Genomic DNA, 22577 nt, shown 5'->3' with positions numbered 1-22577 from the left:
ACTTGGCATCACAAAATCCTCCCATGGCGTCCGTGTCTGAAACTTTGGTGCTTCTTGTTGATTTTAGCTCCGACACATTTTGTTCTGTACAAATATACACTGGAAAGAATGTAAAATTTGTTCTCTGTGAGCGACGTCAGACGAAGGCAAGCTGTTCCTGCAACTTCGACAGCATCGCACACCACACTCACGACTGAACGAGAGATACTGCTTGTGGGTTACAGCCGAATCTCTCTGTCATATCACACACAATCTCGCCTTGCAATGCCTTCAGTGCCCAGGTCGGTTGCTGCTCGCCAGCACAGGTTTAACCCACCCACCGGCCAACAACGACACCGACGCCCCCATACGTGGCGCCCGAGCCCGCACTCAAAACAACAACAGCGTCTCTTGACGGGCCAGGGAGAAGGGCAGAGAACATCTCGTATGCGTCCCGTGGATCAGACTGTCCGCCGTGGAGCGGTCGGGACGGAAGCCATTCTGAAAAGGTAAAAGGTGATTCGACTCTAGGAACACCCTGATACGACCGTTGACCATTCGTTCGAATATTTTAGAAGCGCAGCTGGTAGGAGAGATGGGGCGATAGCTCGAAGGTTCAGAGGGAAGCTTAGAGTATGGGGAAAAAAGTGTGCTGGAGCGCCATGAGGGAGGGAAGGATCTGTTAACCCATATATCGTTAAAAGTCGTCAGAAGGTTGATGAGTCCAAACCTAGTGACATTTCTAAGGAAAGGGTACGCCAACTGGTCTGGATCGACAAAAGTGTTTCCGCACTTACTGATCGCAGGGTCTAATCCGTAAGGTGTGAAGATTACGTTGAATGTCTCAGTGTTAGCAGATGTGAAGTTGAGTGCGAGCAGTGTGGCATTAAGCGTGTTAGTGATCTGGTGGGAATACTGCTCGGATGATGATACACGGGCGAGGCGTGCGGCTAATTTCGTGGCGACTTCGAATGGGACGCTGTATTGTTGGTTGCTGACTACAATGTGCGGGGTTTTATAATGTGGCGTGTGTTTGTTTGTGAAACACCGAACCGGTGACCAATTTGTACATACGGGGGTAAAGCGGTTGAACGTATTTAAAAATTACTCCCATCTTTCCTGTTTTGCACGTGTAATGATTATATCGGCTTCATGTTTAGCTCTGCGAACCTTTTCTTTATGAGCTATGCAAATGCAATTACGAAAGGCACGCATAGCACGGCGTCGTAAAGCTACTGCGCGCTGACACTCATCGTTTCACCAGGACGCATGCTTGTGCACTGGTCGACGATGAGTGTGTGGAACAAACTGGTGCGCTGTGGCTAAGGCATTGTCTAGAAATGTAGGGAGTTCGGGAATTGTGCCTGGATGGTGTACCTCATCTATTTGATTTTGGAAAGATGCCCAGTCTGCTTTGCAAACATTCCATCGGGGAAGTAAATTAAAGTCTGTTTGCCCTCATTGGACCTCTACATTCATGTGGATTGGGTAATGGTCACTAATAAGCGGGTCCGGTTGAACATTGTACGTAGAGTGGTGCTATGCGTGGTATTGTCAAGGCCACATCTATACCAGCGTGCGTCACTGTGCCTCCGTGGTGATGAGCATGCGTAGGCGTCAGTCTGTTGATACATATGAGGTCGTAAGTGTCCATGAGTGTCTGTAAAACTCTCCCCTTGTTTGCGTCGTGTTACAACCCATGCGCGATGATGGGCGTTCAGATCCCCAAGGAGACGGAGCGAGGGAATTTGTGCGAGTAAGGCGGAGAGATCAGCTGAGGAGACAGGGTTAGTAGGGCTTAAGCATATAGAAAGAAGAGTAAGGTCTAAATGTGCTAATTTTACGTTCATTGCAACTGAATGGAAATTCTCATTAAAATGAACTTGACGATGCAAAAGGTTATTTGAGACAAACAAGCCGAACGGCCTCGGCGCGTTGTTTCGTTTACGTTATGTGTGCGGAGGCAGTAACCGTTGATCAAAAGGCTATAATTAAAAGAGTCAGAGTTCTTAAATAATGTTGCTTGAACGGTGGCTATCAGTGGTTTGTTTTTGATTCACCGAACTGGGGATTCATTTCGCGGGATTCATTCAGAGTGGAGGGAGACCATCCAGCGGAACAGCGGTGACAGAGCGAACGCGGGGCGCGACGGCCGGAGCGCGTAACGGGTCGGGCTCGGCGTTCAAGTGAGGGACTGACCCGGGAGGTTGGCGTCGGGGGCGCGGCGGCTGGGACATCGGATGGGGCTTCTTGGGACGCCGGTACGGGTGGGGTGGACCAACACCGGTGTGTTGGGGTGAGAGGGCGGGGAGGCGGGCCCACCGCGGGATACCTGACGCGTGATGCGCAATGCCCGCTCCATTGAAATAGCTTTACATGTGTAATTTAATGTAAAACTATTTGTCTTTACATGCATCAGTTCTACATGTAAATAAATTTACATGTATCAGTGGCACGTGACGCCTGTTTACTTGCAATTGTTTGCATGTTTGACTGACGAGTGATGTCTGCCTACTTGAATTCGTTTCATCACTGAATGTTGGTGGCCTGTTAAAACTGTGGCCCGCAATAAAAAACGACTAAAAATCCAGGAGGGTCATCGGCTGGCTATTTTGAATTCGCTACTGCTATTTGTTCCGACAGAAGTATGTTGGGGAAATATCATCGCATCAACATATCAATTCTCCAGGTTTTTCTACGACGAATAAGGCTAGTACTACTGTCTATCTATATGCATAATTCTTCTCGCAAACGCTCCTACTCCTGAATTTTTATGTTGAGTTAGCGGCCTTCTATACACCAAGGACGAGCGGACACAAATCAAAGCCTTCAGAGCCGCCAATATAATGTTACCATTACAACGTCCTTAACCAGCACCTCCTAGTATAATGCACGACGCTGACTCAACGAGCATTCAATTGACGTATGTATAAAAAAACGAGTGTCCCGACGGAGCGAGCACAACGCAATACGTGCAACACAGAAGTATGTTGTGCGAGTCCGAGTCCACCGAGGACGGAAGCAAATAGACTCTCCTTAACACACAAGAGTGCCGTCGAGTTCAACTGGAAGCTGACACCTGGACCAGGAGGGTACAACAGACCAGCACCTCACACAGCGAGCGCGTCCACATCGACCGGCTCTCTCGTGCGCGTCCGCTCGCCAACCCCTCCGGGGCCCGGTATATCGGGAGTCCGGGTACGTGCTATCACCACCTCCACCGGCCGGCCGGCAGGAAATGGGCGCCCGTCTCGCACGACCCGCTGACGACGGCACTGGCTAGTCACAAGCGCCGCCGAGGGGAGGGGGACGCCGACGCACCGTCCCCGCGGCCGTCTCTTCTCACCTGGCAGTCCGGGGTGTCCGGACGGACGGGGCGCGCCGGCCGTCAGGCCGGACGACCCGGACACGGCCGCCGCCAGGCCGGAGGGTCCGGGTGCGGCCGGCTCGGCGGTCCGCTCGTCCGGACAGCTACGCCTCCTGTCCGGACCGTCGCCGGATGGCTCATCGGCTGCACCGCGCTTGCTAACATTGGCGTCGACGTCGGCGTCGGCGGCGGCGGCGGCGGCAACCGGAGCCGGCCGTTCCTCATCCACCGGCGAAAGGTGCTGCAGCAGCAAGGACCTGCCGAGCCGAAACGACACCGTCATAGAGGGCAGCACCGGCGGCCGGCGGCCCACGCGCTACTATGCGTGGCGCGGACTCGCTGCGTCCAAAGGGCGCTGGGTTCACGGCCTTGGCGGTGTGAAGCAGGCCCACCAAAAGAAGCGCTGCGTACGTGCCGCAGCCACTCATGACGTCAGTTAGACAGGAAACGGGTCAGCATATGCTGGAAGCCCTGGTTTGAAATGGGCAAAGACTGAAAGTTCTCCAGTATTAGTTAAACACCAAAATTACATAAATGATGAAATGAGCACTTCTGGCGTTCAAACTAACTTTGTTTAACGAGAGGAGCTTATGCACATCTTGCAATACACACATACACGTATAACATGCGCCGACAAGACAGGCCCACAGTGGAATAACCATTTAAACGCCGAGTGCAAACGCTATGTAATACACTTCCTCAACCGGGCAAAACAGCAACTGTCCGTTGAGGGCGCCCGCAAGCGCGAGCGCGCGTCTTGTTCACTGCGTAGCGTACGCTTAAGAGGGCAAGGTGAAAGGGGCAAGCACAATCTCCCCGCATCCGATCCACCCACCGGGCACAACTTCGGTGCCTTTACACGGACTGACAGACCAGATGGATACAATCTGGACCATCTGCATCACGCACGTACCAAAATAAGCATTTACAGGCAAACGTCACTGCACAGACTGGCGGCGGATAAATACGTCACAGGCCTTCACACAAGGGACACACGTGTTCTCCACAAGGTGTCCACGACCAAACGGCCCTTAGACGAGACCAACCGTCAAACGACACTACTCGAAGATGCGTCATATGTCCTTCGTGAACAGTCCGCCAGACGCAATAAGTGAGCAGCAAACAAACCAAAAATGCTATCTATTACAATAATGTGATGCGACTTGGCGGTCTGCTAACCCACTTTGCCTTCAGTTGCTTTGCGTTGGTAGGACGGAATGTCCCTTCAGCCCTTAAGTCAGCCAAGCGTTAACGTGCCCCGGGTGCTCCACTCAAGGGGCCCTTGCCTGGAAAGAAATAAGGGTCTCAATATCATTTCACATTCACAAAATTTTGTGATCGGGGTGATCTTTGGTTTCATTTGCGTCTGGGACGTGCTCGCTAAACCGAACCCGGAAAGGCCTTGATATTGAGACCGAAAGGCCGGAAGCCACCGCCGAAAGGCCGGAAGGGCGGGGGGGAAGGGGGCAGCTATCCAGAGCCGTGACGACTCCGAGCCGCGGCGAGTCGCGGCGGGCCGCCGGCCGGCGAATACCGGCCCGAATGCACTGACGTGGGGCGGCGGCGGCGCGGCTCCCATACTTAGTTTCGTCCTTGGTGAAGTGACGCACGCCGAACACCCGGCCGAGCGGATCGCCCCCGCAGATGACGCGGCTCCGGTCCTGCGGGTCCAGCAGGCTCGGCCGCCGCTGCGCCAGGTACCGGATAAACATGGTGATGACCTGCGGACGCGCGCGGCGTCACCAGGGCCGGCCCACTCAGCGGCCAGTACACGGCTCGCCTCGGTTCGGCACTCCGCCGGCAGACCCGGCAGCGCGCCGGCGCCGTGATGTTCCCTACGCACGCCAGTATGGATGCTGAGCGAATACGACTGGCCGTCCACTCCATCTCGTTGTCAGATTGGAATGTACCATGGCGTGCCCGCAATCGACCTAGTGTGCCCACAAAGCATCAACTGAGACATGGCCTTTGATGCCTCACTTGTTTCGCTTGAACAGGATGCGTGCCCTACTGCTGCTATGGATGCGTTAAGTCCCGGATTCTTGAAGACATCAAACACACGACACTGGCCATGGAATACTTACATCTTTCCACTCATATGGTTTTTCCCTTTGTGCTCCAACCTCAGCCAGGACGTGGTACAACTGCTCCTTCAGCCTATATTTTCTTTCTGCAAGAAATGACAATCCGGTCATGGTAAGAAATCCACAAGAAGAAATGAAGATGACAAATCGATGCATCATCCGATACACCGATTACTCTAATCCTATGCACCAGAATTCGTTTCTACCAAAAGCGAATCAAGATGTCCTCACAATAATTATATGCATGCCATTCTTTTAGTAGGTTGCATTTATAATCAATTTTCGGTCACGGACTTTGCTAACGGAATGTTCAAGTTCACACCAGATGAAGCGGACACCAGATGACAGCCATTATTGACAGCTGTTTTTCCCCTGCAAACAAGTGATCAAATGGCAAACATTTCCCATACTCTGATCAAAAATTACAATAAATCACAGGCGATAAAACACACTAGCTCTGTACAGGTAGACTACAGTATTCTCCACTATAACATATTTCTATTCAGCAGATGTTTCAGAGCGCATGTGAATTGATTCACAAATTTTGTGATCGGGGTGATCTTTGGTTTCAGTTGCGTCCGGGACGTGCTCGCTAAACCGAACCCGGAAAGGCCTTTCTAAGTCGCCAAAACATGATACACCTTCCGCCCTACCTTTGGATTGTGTTTTGCCCTTTCGCCTTTTATTTATCGTTATTTGTTCGGTCAAAATGTGAAAGATGTGTGCCATTTGATCACGTGTGTGCTGGGTAAAAGCCCGCTGTCAACACGGGTTAGAATCTGGTGTCGCTTTATTTTCAAAATTTTCGATTCTGTAAGAAAGGTCCTGACAGAAAATTAATATAGAACACAACCTACCTTATAAAGATGACATGCGTACTTATTGTCAAAGGGTTATCTCAATTCCGTTTTAGTACCTACCGTGCCTTACACTGCACAAGCACTGAAACATTTTAGAGTTAAAGAATATGTTTCTCTCACTGGGCAATACATTTGGGCACAGCACATTGATCACTCGATCAAATTCGATGAATTTTGATCGATTTACGTGCTCTGCAATCGTCCCGACTGCATTCATAACTACACAAGCAATGCTAGGCAGCGACCGTATTGAGAAGATAGTCATCCCTGCCGACCGAACCACATGCCTGAGCGATTTTCAAGGTTCCGCTCACTGCGGTTTATGTTACGAGGACGTGACAGTCGAGGCCGTTTTTGTAACGATATTGGTCGCTTCCCATTCGAGCATTGACGTTCCTTGGAATGGAAAGTCCCGTGCTTGGAATGGGAAGTCCCGTGCTCGCTATATTTATAGGCGATGCGCGTGCCTCCACTGTGGAGGCCGGTGCAGGCCACCACCTGTGCTGCTTGCCGAGATTTGGAATCAATCCTACACAAAGCGGAAAGCCCATCGACCGAAGGCCACTCCAGCGTGCGTGACGTGCTGTATGCAGTGGCGGACATGTGCGCTAATACGCTGGCCGTGCCTCTTCAGATCACAGTATGTTGACCGTGCGTAGTTGGGGTCAAACGTTGTCGACACCATGGCCTGAGCCCGTGTCGAGTGTTGGAAAGCAATTTGAACGCCTTCAAATTTGACGTTTATGGAGAGCAATAAATGCAAACTGGGCTCACGCGAAGCAAACAAAATGCAAACCAATCAGGTTATTTTGCAATGTTGCACCTAAGACATCCCTGGTCAAACAGTTTGTGAGGACATTTCTTGATAATACCAGAAGGTACATTGTGCCTGACCATGCGTTGCAAATTTCGTCGCTGTTTTGGTAATGGTCATGCCCCACAGCCAGTATTTTGGCTCATGTCGGGTTGACTTCTGTTGCAAACTATAATTAAATTTTCGCTCACTTCAGCTGGCAACTGCAACATGGATAACTTTGTCCGATAAGCAGTCTTTTAAATGCAAATTCCAAACAAAGTGAGTGGAGGATTAGCGAACGAGCACTTTTCAATATAAAATCGGACATGAAATGACAGAAATAATGCGTCAAATAATGCTGCACAATAACACAGCTCACTGATAACGCTTGATCTTGGAGACCCGTCAATTGCAGCTAACTGCAGAAGTATACAACTCTTTAGTGACGAACTATACAAAACTGCGGCTTCACGTATGATTCGGCCATTTTGACAAACATTCATGCGTCCCTTAGCATGGCTCTGAGGGCTGAGAAGTGACCTTCTTTGATCTTGAGGACACCCCCAATTCAATTCTCAATAAAAAACAAGGAAGATAAGTCAATAAGTCATAGACAACTTTATTCCCAATGACCTAATTCATGCAAACGCCCAGTATGCAATGCCAATTATTTACATGCTTGTATATTTGCAGCCTGTAGTGATCCATTGCATCTGCTGAAAAATAATCTTTTATTGATCCAGTTTGAAATGACCTGGGTAACTGAAGCAAGCTGAAATAGAACAACACATATGCTATCCACACTTGCTTTTGGAACTAAATAAGATAGACAAGTTAATTTGTTATGCTGAGAGCAGCCCAACCTTCAACACAATGGGAGGAGCTGGTTAAAAGAAATGCTACACATTTGAAGATGTTGAAGCACCACATGTGATGATAGAAGCACACTTGTAACTGGAAAAGACTACTCTAGATTCTAAACATAATTCTTCTGTTTAGTAAACAAGCCGCTCAACATGAAATTGTTGGATTATATCATTGTACCCTGCACACCATTAATTGAGAGCCAATCGATGACGTATATCTGTAAATTGTGTTGAAGACCATCATATATGAACAGCCCAAAAGTTGTCCTTGAGATATGCATTCACTAGAATTGGCAGTACCCATTTTGACCTTTTTCAAAATTGGTGCATTGTACCATAGAAAATAGATGACTGTATGTCCCACCAACAAATGATTGCTCAAGAACTACTACCATCATAACCTGCGCCAGCAATCATGGTTTGCTCACTCGAAACCTTTATTCTTGAACTATAACAGGCATATGAACCTTGCCCTGAACTCACCGCAGTGGCCTGACATTACCATTTGTGACTGAAATTGGCAAGAACAATTGTCTTTCCTTCTGCAATACAAATTATTAAATCACAAAAGCTCCCCCAACAGATACGCTGGTTTGGAGTTTAACACATATCAACTGTAAATGATCATGCAGCACTGATAACTTGGCATCACAAAATCCTCCCATGGCGTCCGTGTCTGAAACTTTGGTGCTTCTTGTTGATTTGAGCTCCGACACATTTTGTTCTGTACAAATATACACTGGAAAGAATGTAAAATTTGTTCTCTGTGAGCGACGTCAGAAGAAGGCAAGCTGTTCCTGCAACTTCGACAGCATCGCGCACCACACCCACGACTGAACGAGAGATACTGCTTGTGGGTTACAGCCGAATCTCTCTGTCATATCACACACAATCTCTCCTTGCAATGCCTTCAGTGCCCAGGTCGGTTGCTGCTCGCCAGCACAGGTTTAACCCACCCACCGGCCAACGACACCGACGCCCCCATACGTGGCGCCCGAGCCCGCACTCAAAACAACAACAGCGTCTCTTGACGGGCCAGGGAGAAGGGCAGAGAACATCTCGTATGCGTCCCGTGGATCAGACTGTCCGCCGTGGAGCGGTCGGGACGGAAGCCATTCTGAAAAGGTAAAAGGTGATTCGACTCTAGGAACACCCTGATACGACCGTTGACCATTCGTTCGAATATTTTAGAAGCGCAGCTGGTAGGAGAGATGGGGCGATAGCTCGAAGGTTCAGAGGGAAGCTTAGAGTATGGGGAAAAAAGTGTGCTGGAGCGCCATGAGGGAGGGAAGGATCTGTTAACCCATATATCGTTAAAAGCCGTCAGAAGGTTGATGAGTCCAAACCTAGTGACATTTCTAAGGAAAGGGTACGCCAACTGGTCTGGATCGACAAAAGTGTTTCCGCACTTACTGATCGCAGGGTCTAATCCGTAAGGTGTGAAGATTACGTTGAATGTCTCAGTGTTAGCAGATGTGAAGTTGAGTGCGAGCAGTGTGGCATTAAGCGTGTTAGTGATCTGGTGGGAATACCGCTCGGATGATGATACACGGGCGAAGCGTGCGGCTAATTTCGTGGCGACTTCGAATGGGACGCTGTAGTGTTGGTTGCTGACTACAATGTGCGGGGTTTTATAATGTGGCGTGTGTTTGTTTGTGAAACACCGAACCGGTGACCAGTTTGTACATACGGGGGTAAAGCGGTTGAACGTATTTGAAAATTACTCCCATCTTTCCTGTTTTGCACGTGTAATGATTGTATCGGCTTCATGTTTAGCTCTGCGAACCTTTTCTTTATGAGCTATGCAAATGCAATTACGAAGGTAATTACACCAAGGACGAGCGGACACAGATCAAAACCTTCAGAGCCGCCAATATAATGTTACCATTACAACGTCCTTAACCAGCACCTCCTAGTATAATGCACGACGCTGACTCAACGAGCATTCAACTGACATATGTATAAAAAAACGAGAGTGCCGACGGAGCGAGCACAACGCAATACGTGCAACACAGAAGTATGTTGTGCGAGTCCGAGTCCACCGAGGACGGAAGCAAGTAGCCTCTCCTTGACACACAAGAGTGCCGTCGAGTTCAACTGGAAGCTGACACCTGGACCAGGAGGGTAAAACAGACCAGCACCTCACGCAGCGAGCGCGTCCACATCGACCGGCTCTCTCGTGCGCGTCCGCTCGCCAACCCCTCCGGGGCCCGGTATATCGGGAGTCCGGGTACGTGCTATCACCACCTCCACCGGCCGGCCGGCAGGAAATGGGCGCCCGTCTCGCACGACCCGCTGACGACGGCACTGGCTAGTCACAAGCGCCGCCGAGGGGAGGGGGACGCCGACGCACCGTCCCCGCGGCCGTCTCTTCTCACCTGGCAGTCCGGGGTGTCCGGACGGACGGGGCGCGCCGGCCGTCAGGCCGGACGACCCGGGCACGGCCGCCGCTGGGCCGGAGAGGCCGGCCGCGCCCGCCGCCAGGCCGGAGGGTCCGGGTGCGGCCGGCTCGGCCGTCCGCTCGTCCGGACAGCTACGCTTCCTGTCCGGACCGTCGGCGGATGGCTCATCGGCTGCACCGCGCTTGCTGACACCGGCGTCGGCGGCAGCGGCGTCGGCGGCGTCGGCGGCAGTAGGGGCAATCGGAGCCGGCCGCTCCTCATCCACCGGCGACAGGTGCTGCAGTACCAAGGACCTGCCGAGCCGAAATGACACCGTCATAGAGGACAGCACCGGCGGCCGGCGGCGGCGCCACGCGCTACTATGCGTGGCGCGGACTCGCTGCGTCCAAAGGGCGCTAGGTTCACGGCCTTGGCGGTGTGAAGCAGGCCCCACCAAAAGAAGCGTTGCCTACGTGCCACAGCCACTGATGACGTCACCTAGACAGGAAATGGGTCAACATCGACTGGAAGGCCTGGTTTGAAATGGGCAAAGACTGGAAGTTCCAGTATTAGCTAAACATCATGATTACATAAATGATGAAATGAGCACTTCAACTTTCTTTAACGAGAGGAGCTTATGCACATCTTGCAATACACACATACACGTATAACATGCGCCGACAAGACCGGCCCACAGTGGAATAACCATTTAAACGCCGAGTGCAAACGCTATGTAATACACTTCCTCAACCGGGCAAAACAGCAACTGTCCGTTGAGGGCGCCCGCAAGCGCGAGCGCGCGTCTTGTTCACTGCGTAGCGTACGCTTAGGAGGGCAAGGTGAAAGGGGCAAGCACAATCTCTCCGCATCCGATCCACCCACCGGGCACAACTTCGGTGCCTTTACACGGACTGACAGACCAGATGGATACAATCTGGACCATCTGCATCACGCACGTACCAAAATAAGCATTTACAGGCAAACGTCACTGCACAGACTGGCGGCGGATAAATACGTCACAGGCCTTCACACAAGGGACACACGTGTTCTCCACAAGGTGTCCACGACCAAACGGCCCTTAGACGAGACCAACCGTCAAACGACACTACTCAAAATGTGTCATATATCTGGGATAGTTTTTCGTGAGCAGTCCGCCAAACGCAATAAGTGAGCAGCAAACAAACAAAAAATCCTATCTATTAAAATACTGTCAGGCGACTTCGCGGTCTGCTAGCCAACTTTGCCTTGAGTTGCTCTGCACGCGTTTCTCCACCGGGCCGAAGTGTTTGAAGACGACTTGCAAATGATTTCGACTCTATTCCGGCGTACGGGCCGGTTAGCTGTCACGGACACGTGGCCGGTGACAGGCTGAGCGGCCGCCTGACGCCAGAGCAGCATCGCTCTGACTGAAGAGCACGACAGCCTGTCGGATCTCCTGACACAAGACGACACGGGCCGCTCCACCGCCGCACAACCCCTCAATTTCGCACACTCTCCGGGCCGAAAGTAGAATAGCCAATTTATCATGGCAAACGCTGGTTGAGCTCTCTCAACTTGACCAAAGCACATCAAACCCCACAGAGCTGATACGCCCTCTCTGCCTCGACCGTTCCGTTTCCGTGCTCCAGCAGTGCAGAGAGCGACTGTCACCTGGTCGTCCTGAGTCAGCTACTGTCAGTGGCGTGCCGGGGGCGCACGAGTGTCCCGGTCTCCTCGTGCCGCGCCAGACCATGCCTCGAAGCCGAATGCCCGCTCGGAGCGCATCCTGAGTCGGGGGAGGGGCACGCTCCGCCAAGACCTGGCGAACACCTGGCATCGAGACGCGCTCGGTGTCTCTGAGCCAGGTGCTCGACTCGGAGACGGTGTTTGGTAGCCGTCTCCTGATACGTATCCACCAGGAGAAGACACGCCGATGGAGCTACCAGACATCGAGCCTTCCAGCCTTTCATTATCAGTTCATCAGCCACGAAATGACGGCTTTGTCGAGTGCACGTTAGCAAGGCTCATACGATTTTTCATCATCAACATCCACGAAACTCCCTTGGCACGCACTGTTTATGAAAAAAATACGAACAAGTATTAAGAAAGTACAAACCGAACAGCCAAATGTATCCGGGCAGCACGTTTTGTTGTCCAGCGTTTGAATTGGGACGGCTCCAGGGCGCATCCTGTGGGTGGTTCATCGCTGACATTCCGACTTTCAGACCATGGCCTGCGCCGGGCAAATGGCGTCATTCCACACAGGCCGATGCCTTAATTGTTCCAGGATATATCCAGCTCAAGTGAGTGAGCTTTCTTGCCAGACGTAACAACAGGGCCAGCAAGGTAAACTGCCCCCCTCCACTTTTTAGATGAAGGCTGAGTTTGGCTTACTTTCACACTACATTAAACATATATGCCGATTTACCTAGTTCACCAGTCATTTTTTTTCGTTTGCTCACTAGTCACTAGTAAGTGTTACAGCCGCAAGGCCGACACCGCGCGGCCTGTGGAGACTGCAACGCCGGGTATCGAGGCTGTCGTTGCTGACTTGCGAGCGCGCATGTTCAAACCATGTTATATAGTCTTTATTAGTACTCAATTCTGTCATTATTGGACCACCTGCGGCGATCGGGGATGTTGTTGCGTCAGTGACGGTTTCTGTGCTGATCCAGGGCCAACTGCGCGGACCAGAAGGCCTACCTTTTCAGGGATGGGAACAATTTGTTATGATATATCCTTTTAATGGCCTCAAGACCGATCAGGAGACCCCGCCCCGTGTCACCAGAATGACAGCCAAAAGGCACTTTGCGATAAGACGGAATGTCCCTTCAGCTTTTGGCCTCAAACGTTAACGTGCCCCGGGTGCTCCACTCAAGGGGCCCTTGCCCGGAAAGAAATAAGGGTCTCAATATTATTGAGTAGAGTGGTAGTCCCATTACTGTTAAATAGAGCGGATCGAAATGAGTTGTAAAAAAAACGCACAAGCCCATCCCAGTTTGGCTGAGAACGCTAATTTTTCCGAATGGGTCAGTAAAACAAATTACATCGACATGTTTGGACATGCCCGCCCACAACCTCGAGTGTAAGGACAGTGATGACCTGGGTTGCACGTTCCGTAACGCCGAACGGCGTCGGCCACTGCAAGTGTCATGAGACGGCGGGCGCCGTGGTAATCTGTCTTCTGGACAGATTAACAATTACAGACACACCACGAAGAGAGACTCTACTTTTACATTTCCAGTTCCCTCACCAGATTTCGGAGTCACCTTGTGGCGCTTTAACGGCCAATCCGTTCTTAGCGTCAGCCTAAAAATCGCGCGCGTGAAATATGAACGCACACTGTCTTCTAAATGTGAGATTTGATGTTCTGAAGCGTTCAAAGGCACTCCTTTCAGAAGCGTCATCATTTTCGAACACCCGTTGGCCACGGCTTAGTATTGACTGTTGGGCCAACGCTGCGCGGCTTCGGAAGACTGCAGCGGCCGGCGTCGAGGGTTTTGTCGCTAAGATTTGCGCGTGCGCATCCTCAGTATTATGCCACAGAACTTGTATCACTCATCCATGCAAGTGTCTGAAGGCAATTATTTCAGAATTGCCATCATTTTCGTCCACCGATAGGCCGTGGCTAAAAGTTAGTCACTGGGCTAACGCTCCGCGGACTATGGAGACTGCAACGCGTGGTGTGGGGATTTGCTGTTGCTAAGATTTGCGAGCGCGCATGCCAAAAAACCACGTTACGTTAATTGTATCACTAATCGTTTCTGACTGGATGTTGAACATTTCCAGCCAATCATGGCTTGCTCATGTTGATACATCTTGTTCATCACTCGGTCCACAAACAAATTTTATCTTCAAATTTAGATCAAGCATATCGATCTACAATGTACCGTCGCGATGTTCTTAATATCTGTAGAGCTCAGACACAAATTCTGAGAAAGCTTCTGAATTCTATCGTTTCAGAAAGTCCACAAAGCCACTGTAAAGTAAGGGCGCCGGTGATTTATTTCGTGCAATCGCTCCCCTTCTAGTTTTTGCAGGTCATTGACTCCAAAATACAAACAGAATTGGTCTCACGGTAGCTTCTGTATTCCTGTTCTGGTCGCAAAGTATAAAAAACAATAAAACGAGGAAAATCGTGTCCATGGTTAACAAGTAGGCCGTATCCAGGGACATTTTAGGGAGGGGAGGGAGGTCACCACAATAAGGGTTTTTTTCAACACCGTGCTCCTCCTTGGCTAGGCTCCGGCTACGCCACTGCCTACACGCAAAACCAGATCAAGTTGTCTATGTTGAATGATGGGCAATCAAATATCCGTTGGGCCAATTCATACCTAAGACCGGCAGCCTCTCGAAGCCTTTTTTCTCCGATTGTGTGGTATAAGGAAAGATAATTCGGAAAAAATACTGTTGCGGGTGTTATTATATTGATACTGTCAGTCATGCGGGAGACAGCCGGCTCAGGGCAGTGCCCGCCGACGGCGGACGGTAGCAGGGCCCAGGTAAGGAATATATGACAGAAGGGTCTCCATTCTGTGGCCTGGTTTTTAAAGGAGAAATTGAGGCAGATGCCTCCTCAATGAACCAAAATGTCTACCCGCGCGTGGAATTTCGCCTCCTCAGGAAAGACGATGTTGAAATGGAAGAATAATTCTGGGGAGCTGAACAGCCCTATTTGCCGAATGACATAGACCAGTTGAACAGACAAGATTGTGCACCAGTGAGAAACAGCTCTAGGTGCATATCTGGCAAAACAGCCACGACATTTGAATGAAAAACGACAACAGCCTCCATCTCTAACCCCATTGCCCCTCCCCCCCCGCGGTCATCGGGCTGGCTTTTCAGAAAAGTTTCTGAAGCACGCTCTGAGCTTGGCGTCCCACCTTTTAAAACGTTCCTACGCCCATGTCTTCAAATGTATGAATAATTTGCTGCATTGTGTAGCCTTGAATATCTGCACTCTTATTTTATATATATGTATATATATATATATACGTACATATACATAATTTTTGCTGGGCACATACTCCTTAATCTTTCCAAAAATGTTGTTCTTAGTGTCTCCTTCACATTGTCCATGTTATGAAGTCCTCTAAAATTGCCTCACGGGGCGTTTTGTCTATGGCGTGGGTTATATACCCATGTCATGTTTTGTTTTCATGTCATTTCATGTCAGGTTTTGTCATGGCATGGTTTATATATATTATGGTTAACCGACTTCGCTGCCTCAAATATGACATGGGTTATAAACAGAGTCTTATACATGGAAGACAAGCGGCCTCTTCAGTGCACGCAGAATGGGAGCGCCAGACCGTCCCGAGAAAACCAGTTCGCGCAGTTGTGTCTCACCAATGGAAGCAATCCCACTGCTACCCAGGTGTTGTTTGTCGGCACAACCAACGTTGAAATTATCATGCAAACACAACCAGAAGCGAACAGCCAGTCTCTTATATGGCCAGTCAAATTTTCAGCCGTTTTTTGACCGCATTGCTACTTGCATATTTAGTCTGCATCTTTCTCATCCGATAGATGTAGTATATGGATATCAGAGCTCACGCAGCACTCATTGTGTGAAGCCCGAAAGCACCATTCAATTGTGGCATTGCGACTCAGCGAAAAAGTTCGCGCAAAAGTTCAAGGTACCACAATGCTCGGCATGGTCCGTCCAGCACCCGGACCTCATCTGACCTGGAGCGGCCGCTGCCACCGGCCACAAGGCACCCCAGTCGGCGGGAAACAGCGCGAGCGTGCGGCGGCTGGCGCGGTGACTGACAATCATCGTTCAGAGAAACAACGACTCCCTTCGTCATTCTCCGCCCTCAGTGGCTGGGAGCCCCAGTCCGCCACGGCTGGGCTGGGAGGCACGCGCCCTCACCAACTGAGGTATGGGGCGGCGAACTCTCGCATGCTCTCCACACAGATAGAGCGTCAGGTTGCCGGCCTGCCCAGCCCTCCCGCCAGCTGGCGGAGCGTCCATGCCATTCCGCGCTGAGTGCAACCCGTTCGCGTCCGCACCGGTCCAAGGGCCGGGCAAGCCGCGACATGAGCCAACCCCGCCGATCTGTCCTGGAGCCCCCGACATAGAACATCAGACGGATGGCCAAGACCGCATAATCCGTGCGCCGCCGGTATAGGACGGCGCCATCCTGCGGGCGTCGGTGGCGCTGAGGCCGGCAGTCCGCCCCTCCCTCCCACCTCACCCCACTACACACAGGCCAGCCCGCTACTCCCTCCCACCTCACCCCACTACGCACACACTAGCCCGCTCCTGGCTCCCACAACACCCCACTACACTCACGCCAGCCCGCTCCTCCCTCCCACCTCACCCCACTACACACACACCAGCCCGCTCCTGGCTCTCAACCCACTACGCACACACCAGCCCGCTCCTCCCTCCCACAACACCCCACCCAGGTGGAGCCGCCCGTCGTGCATACGGTCATAGTTTTCCGTACACTGGAGGAGTCACACAGAGTGCTGACAGCGAAATCGGCAGCCGAACTAAAACAGTTCTTCAGCCTGAGGCCAGAAATGCTGCTCTCACGACGGCGGCAAGCCGACGTTGCCGAACCATTCAAACGAACGCGACATCACCGCAGTCACAACTCCTGAGCCGACCTCTACAGCGTGGAGCCCGGAGTGGGCAGCTGGGGCGTCGGGGCGGGGGGGGGAAGGGGGCACCGATCCAGAGCCGTGACGCCTCCGAGCCGCGGCGAGTCGCGGCGGGCTGCCGGCCGGCGAATATCGGCCCGAATGCACTGACGTGGGGCGGCGGCGGCGCGGCTCCCATACTTAGTTTCGTCCTTGGTGAAGTGACGCACGCCGAACACCCGGCCGAGCGGATCGCCCTCGCAGATGACGCGGCTCCGGTCCTGCGGGTCCAGCAGGCTCGGCCGCCGCTGCGCCAGGTACCGGATAAACATGGTGATGACCTGCGGACGCGTGCGGCGTCACCAGGGCCGGCCCACTCAGCGGCCAGTACACGGCTCGCCTCGGTTCGGCACTCCGCCGGCAGACCCGGCAGCGCGCCGGCGCCGTGATGTTCCCTACGCACGCCAGTACGGATGCTGAGCGAATACAACTGGCCGTCCACTCCATCTCGTTGTCAGCTTGGAATGTACCATGGCGTGCCCGCAATCGACCTAGTGTGCCCACAAAGCATCAACTGAGGCATCGGCTTTGATGCCTCGCTTGTTTCGCTTGAACAGGGTGCGTGCCCTACTGCTGCTATAGATATGCTAAGCCCCGGATTCTTGAAGACATCAGACACACGAAACTGGTCATGGAATACTTACATCTTTCCACGTATATGGTTTTTCCCTTTGTGCTCCAACCTCAGCCAGGACATGGTAGAACTGCTCCTTCAGCCTATATTTTCTTTCTGCAGGAAATGACAATCCAGTCATGGTAAGAAATCCACAAGAGGAAATGAAGATGACAAATCGATGCATCATCCGATACACGGATTACCCTAATCCTAATCACAAAAATTTGTTTCTACCAAAAGGGAATCAAGATGTCCTCACAATAATGATATGCATGCCATTCTTTTAGTAGGTTGCATTTATAATTAATTTTCGGTCACGGACTTTGCTAACGGAATGTTCAAGTTCACACCAGATGAAGCGGACACCAGATGACAGCCATTATTGACAGCTGTTTTTTCCCCTGCAAACAAGTGATCAAATGGCAAACATTTCCCATACTCTGATCAAAAATTACAATAAATCACAGGCGATAAAACACACTAGCTCTGTACAGGTAGACTACAGTATTCTCCACTATAACATATTTCTATTCAGCAGATGTTTCAAGGCGCATGTGGATTGATTCACAAATTTTGTGATCGGGGTGATCTTTGGTTTCAGTTGCGTCCGGGACGTGCTCGCTAAACCGAACCCGGAAAGGCCTTTCTAAGTCGCCAAAACATGATACACCTTCCGCCCTACCTTTGGATTGTGTTTTGCCCTTTCGCCTTTTATTTATCGTTATTTGTTCGGTCAAAATGTGAAAGATGTGTGCCATTTGATCACGTGTGTGCTGGGTAAAAGCCCGCTGTCAACACGGGTTAGAATCTGGTGTCGCTTTATTTTCAAAATTTTCGATTCTGTAAGAAAGGTCCTGACAGAAAATTAATATAGAACACAACCTACCTCATAAAGATGACATGCGTACTTATTGTCAAAGGGTTATCTCAATTCCGTTTTAGTACCTACCGTGCCTTACACTGCACAAGCACTGAAACATTTTAGAGTTAAAGAATATGTTTCTCTCACTGGGCAATACATTTGGGCACAGCACATTGATCACTCGATCAAATTCGATCAATTTTGATCGATTTACGTGCTCTGCAATCGTCCCGACTGCATTCATAACTACACAAGCAATGCTAGGCAGCGACCGTGTTGAGAAGATAGTCATCCCTGCCGACCGAACCACATGCCTGAGCGATTTTCAAGGTTCCGCTCACTGCGGTTTATGTTACGAGGACGTGACAGTCGAGGCCGTTTTTGTAACGATATTGGTCGCTTCCCATTCGAGCATTGACGTTCCTTGGAATGGAAAGTCCCGTGCTTGGAATGGGAATTCCCGTGCCCGCTATAGTTATAGGCGATGCGCGTGCCTCCACTGTGGAGGCGGGTGCAGGCCACCACCTGTGCTGCTTGCCGAGATTTGGAATCAATCCTACACAAAGCGGAAAGCCCATCGACCGAAGGCCACTCCAGCGTGCGTGACGTGCTGTATGCAGTGGCGGACATGTGCGCTTATACGCTGGCCGTGTCTCTTCAGATCACAGTATGTTGACCGTGTGTAGTTGGGGTCAAACGTTGTCGACACCATGGCCTGAGCCCGTGTCGAGTGTTGGAAAGCAATTGAACGCCTTCAAATTTGACGTTTATGGAGAGCAATAAATGCAAACTGGGCTCACGCGAAGCAAATAAAATGCAAAACCAATCAGGTTATTTTGCAATGTTGCACCTAAGACATCCCTGGTCAAACAGTTTGTGAGGACATTTCTTGATAATACCAGAAGGTACATTGTGCCTGACCATGCGTTGCAAATTTCGTCGCTGTTTTGGTAATGGTCATGCCCCACAGCCAGTATTTTGGCTCATGTCGGGTTGACTTCTGTTGCAAACTATAATTAAATTTTCGCTCACTTCAGCTGGCAACTGCAACATGGATAACTTTGTCCGATAAGCAGTCTTTTAAATGCAAATTCCAAACAAAGTGAGTGGAGGATTAGCGAACGTGCACTTTTCAATATAAAATCGGACATGAAATGACAGAAATAATGCGTCAAATAATGCTGCACAATAACACAGCTCACTGATAACGCTTGATCTTGGAGACCCGTCAAATGCAGCTAACTGCAGAAGTATACAACTCTTTAGTGACGAACTATACAAAACTGCGGCTTCACGTATGATTCAGGTCATTTGACAAACATTCATGCGTCCCTTAGCATAGCTCTGAGGGCTGAGAAGTGACCTTCTTTGATCTTGAGGACACCCCCAATTCAATTCTCAATAAAAAACAAGGAAGATAAGTCAATAAGTCATAGACAACTTTATTTCCAATGACCTAATTCATGCAAACGCCCCGTATGCAATGCCATTATTACATGCTTGTATATTTGCAGCCTGTAGTGATCCATTGCATCTGCTGAAAAATAATCTTTTTATTGATCCAGTTTTGAAATGACCTGGGTAAATGAAGCAAGCTGAAATAGAACAACACATATGCTATCCACACTTGCTTTTGGAACTAAATAAGATAGACAAGTTAATTTGTTATGCTGAGAGCAGCCCAACCTTCAACGCAATGGGAGGAGCTGGTTAAAAGAAATGCTACACATTTGAAGATGTTGAAGCACCACATGTGATGATAGAAGCACACTTGTAACTGGAAAAGCCTACTCTAGATTCTAAACATAATTCTTCTGTTTAGTAAACAAGCCGCTCAACATGAAATTGTTGGATTATATCATTGTACCCTGCACACCATTAACTTGAGAGCCAATCGATGACGTATATCTGTAAATTGTGTTGAAGACCATCATATATGAACAGCCCAAAAGTTATGTCCTTGAGATATGCATTCACTAGAATTGGCAGTACCCATTTGACCTTTTTCAAAATTGGTGCATTGTACCATAGAAATAGATGACTGTATGTCCCACCAACAAATGATTGCTCAAGAACTACTACCATCATAACCTGCGCCAGCAATCATGGTTTGCTCACTCGAAACCTTTATTCTTGAACTATAACAGGCATATGAATCTTGCCCTGAACTCACCGCAGTGGCCTGACATTACCATTTATGACGGAAATTGGCAAGAACAATTGTCTTTCCTTCTGCATACAAATTATTAAATCACAAAAGCTCCCCCAACAGATACCTGGTTTGGAGTTTAAACACATATCAACTGTAAATGATCATGCAGCACTGATAACTTGGCATCACAAAATCCTCCCATGGCGTCCGTGTCTGAAACTTGGTGCTTCTTTGTTGATTTGAGCTCCGACACATTTTGTTCTGTACAAATATACACTGGAAAGAATGCAAATTTGTTCTCTGTGAGCGACGTCAGACGAAACAAGCTGTTCCTGCAAACTTCGACAGCATCGCGCACCACACTCACGACTGAACGAGAGATACTGCTTGTGGGTACAGCCGAATCTCTCTGTCATATCACACACATCTCTCCTTGCAATGCCTCAGTGGCCCAGGTCGGTTGCTGCTCGCCAGCACAGGTTTAACCCACCCAGGCCGCCAACGACAACCGACGCCCATACGTGGCGCCCGAGTCCCGCACTCAAAACAACAACAGCGTCTCTTGACGGGCCAGGGAGAAGGGCAAGAGAACATCTCGTATGCGTCCCGTGGATCAGACTGTCCGCCGTGGAGCTGTCGGGACGGAAGCCATTCTGAAAAGGTAAAAGGTGATTCGACTCTAGGAACACCCTGATACGACCGTTGACCATTCGTTCGAATATTTTAGAAGCGCAGCTGGTAGGAGAGATGGGGCGATAGCTCGAAGGTTCAGAGGGAAGCTTAGAGTATGGGGAAAAAAGTGCGCTGGAGCGCCATGAGGGAGGGAAGGATCTGTTAACCCATATATCGTTAAAAGCCGTCAGAAGGTTGATGAGTCCAAACCTAGTGACATTTCTAAGGAAAGGGTAGGCCAACTGGTCTGGATCGACAAAAGCGTTTCCGCACTTACTGATCGCAAGGTCTAATCCGTAAGGTGTGAAGATTACGTTGAATGTCTCAGTGTTAGCAGATGTGAAGTTGAGTGCGCGCAGTGTGGCATTAAGCGTGTTAGTGATCTGGTGGGAATACTGCTCGGATGATGATACACGGGCGAAGCGTGCGGCTAATTTCGTGGCGACTTCGAATGGGACGCTGTAGTGTTGGTTGCTGACTACAATGTGCGGGGTTATAATGTGGCGTGTGTTTGTTTGTGAAACACCGAACCGGTGACCAGTTTGTACATACGGGGGTAAGCGGTTGAACGTATTTGAAAATTACTCCCATCTTTCCTGTTTTGCACGTGTAATGATTGTATCGGCTTCATGTTTAGCTCTGCGAACCTTTTCTTTATGAGCTATGCAAATGCAATTACGAAGGTAATTACACCAAGGACGAGCGGACACAAATCAAAACCTTCAGAGCCGCCAATATAATGTTACCATTACAACGTCCTTAACCAGCACCTCCTAGTATAATGCACGACGCTGACTCAACGAGCATTCAACTGACATATGTATAAAAAACGAGTGTGCCGACGGAGCGAGCACAACGCAATACGTGCAACACAGAAGTATGTTGTGCGAGTCCGAGTCCACCGGGGACGGAAGCAAACAGCCTCTCCTTAACACACAAGAGTGCCGTCGAGTTCAACTGGAAGCTGACACCTGGACCAGGAGGGTACAACAGACCAGCACCTCACACAGCGAGCGCGTCCACATCGACCGGCTCTCTCGTGCGCGTCCGCTCGCCAACCCCTCCGGGGCCCGGTATATCGGGAGTCCGGGTACGTGCTATCACCACCTCCACCGGCCGGCCGGCAGGAAATGGGCGCCCGTCTCGCACGACCCGCTGACGACGGCACTGGCTAGTCACAAGCGCCGCCGAGGGGAGGGGGACGCCGACGCACCGTCCCCGCGGCCGTCTCTTCTCACCTGGCAGTCCGGGGTGTCCGGACGGACGGGGCGCGCCGGCCGTCAGGCCGGACGACCCGGGCACGGCCGCCGCT

General features: G+C 50.6%; 1 protein-coding gene across 1 annotated transcript in view; it reads right to left on the bottom strand.

The window, feature by feature from the left end:
* The window catches only part of LOC119112290 (uncharacterized), a 43601-nt gene extending 25642 nt beyond the window's left edge, over window positions 1-17959 (bottom strand). Inside the window, exons 1-5 of the mRNA XM_037236402.1 lie at window positions 17930-17959; window positions 17105-17244; window positions 10458-10647; window positions 4928-5067; window positions 3326-3603 (exon numbers count right to left, since the gene is read on the bottom strand). Of these exons, the coding sequence (XP_037092297.1) occupies window positions 3326-3603; window positions 4928-5067; window positions 10458-10647; window positions 17105-17244; window positions 17930-17959 (778 nt within the window). The remainder of the gene's footprint in view (window positions 1-3325; window positions 3604-4927; window positions 5068-10457; window positions 10648-17104; window positions 17245-17929) is intronic.
* Window positions 17960-22577: the final 4618 nt, after the last annotated feature.

Source organism: Pollicipes pollicipes, unplaced genomic scaffold, assembly GCF_011947565.3.
Source record: "Pollicipes pollicipes isolate AB1234 unplaced genomic scaffold, Ppol_2.1 Scaffold_7261;HRSCAF=8764_pilon_pilon_pilon, whole genome shotgun sequence".
In the NCBI taxonomy this organism is placed as follows: Eukaryota; Metazoa; Arthropoda; class Thecostraca; order Pollicipedomorpha; family Pollicipedidae; genus Pollicipes; species Pollicipes pollicipes.
The sequence above is the reverse complement of the archived record's forward strand: the minus strand, read 5'-3'. Positions and strand labels throughout refer to the sequence as shown.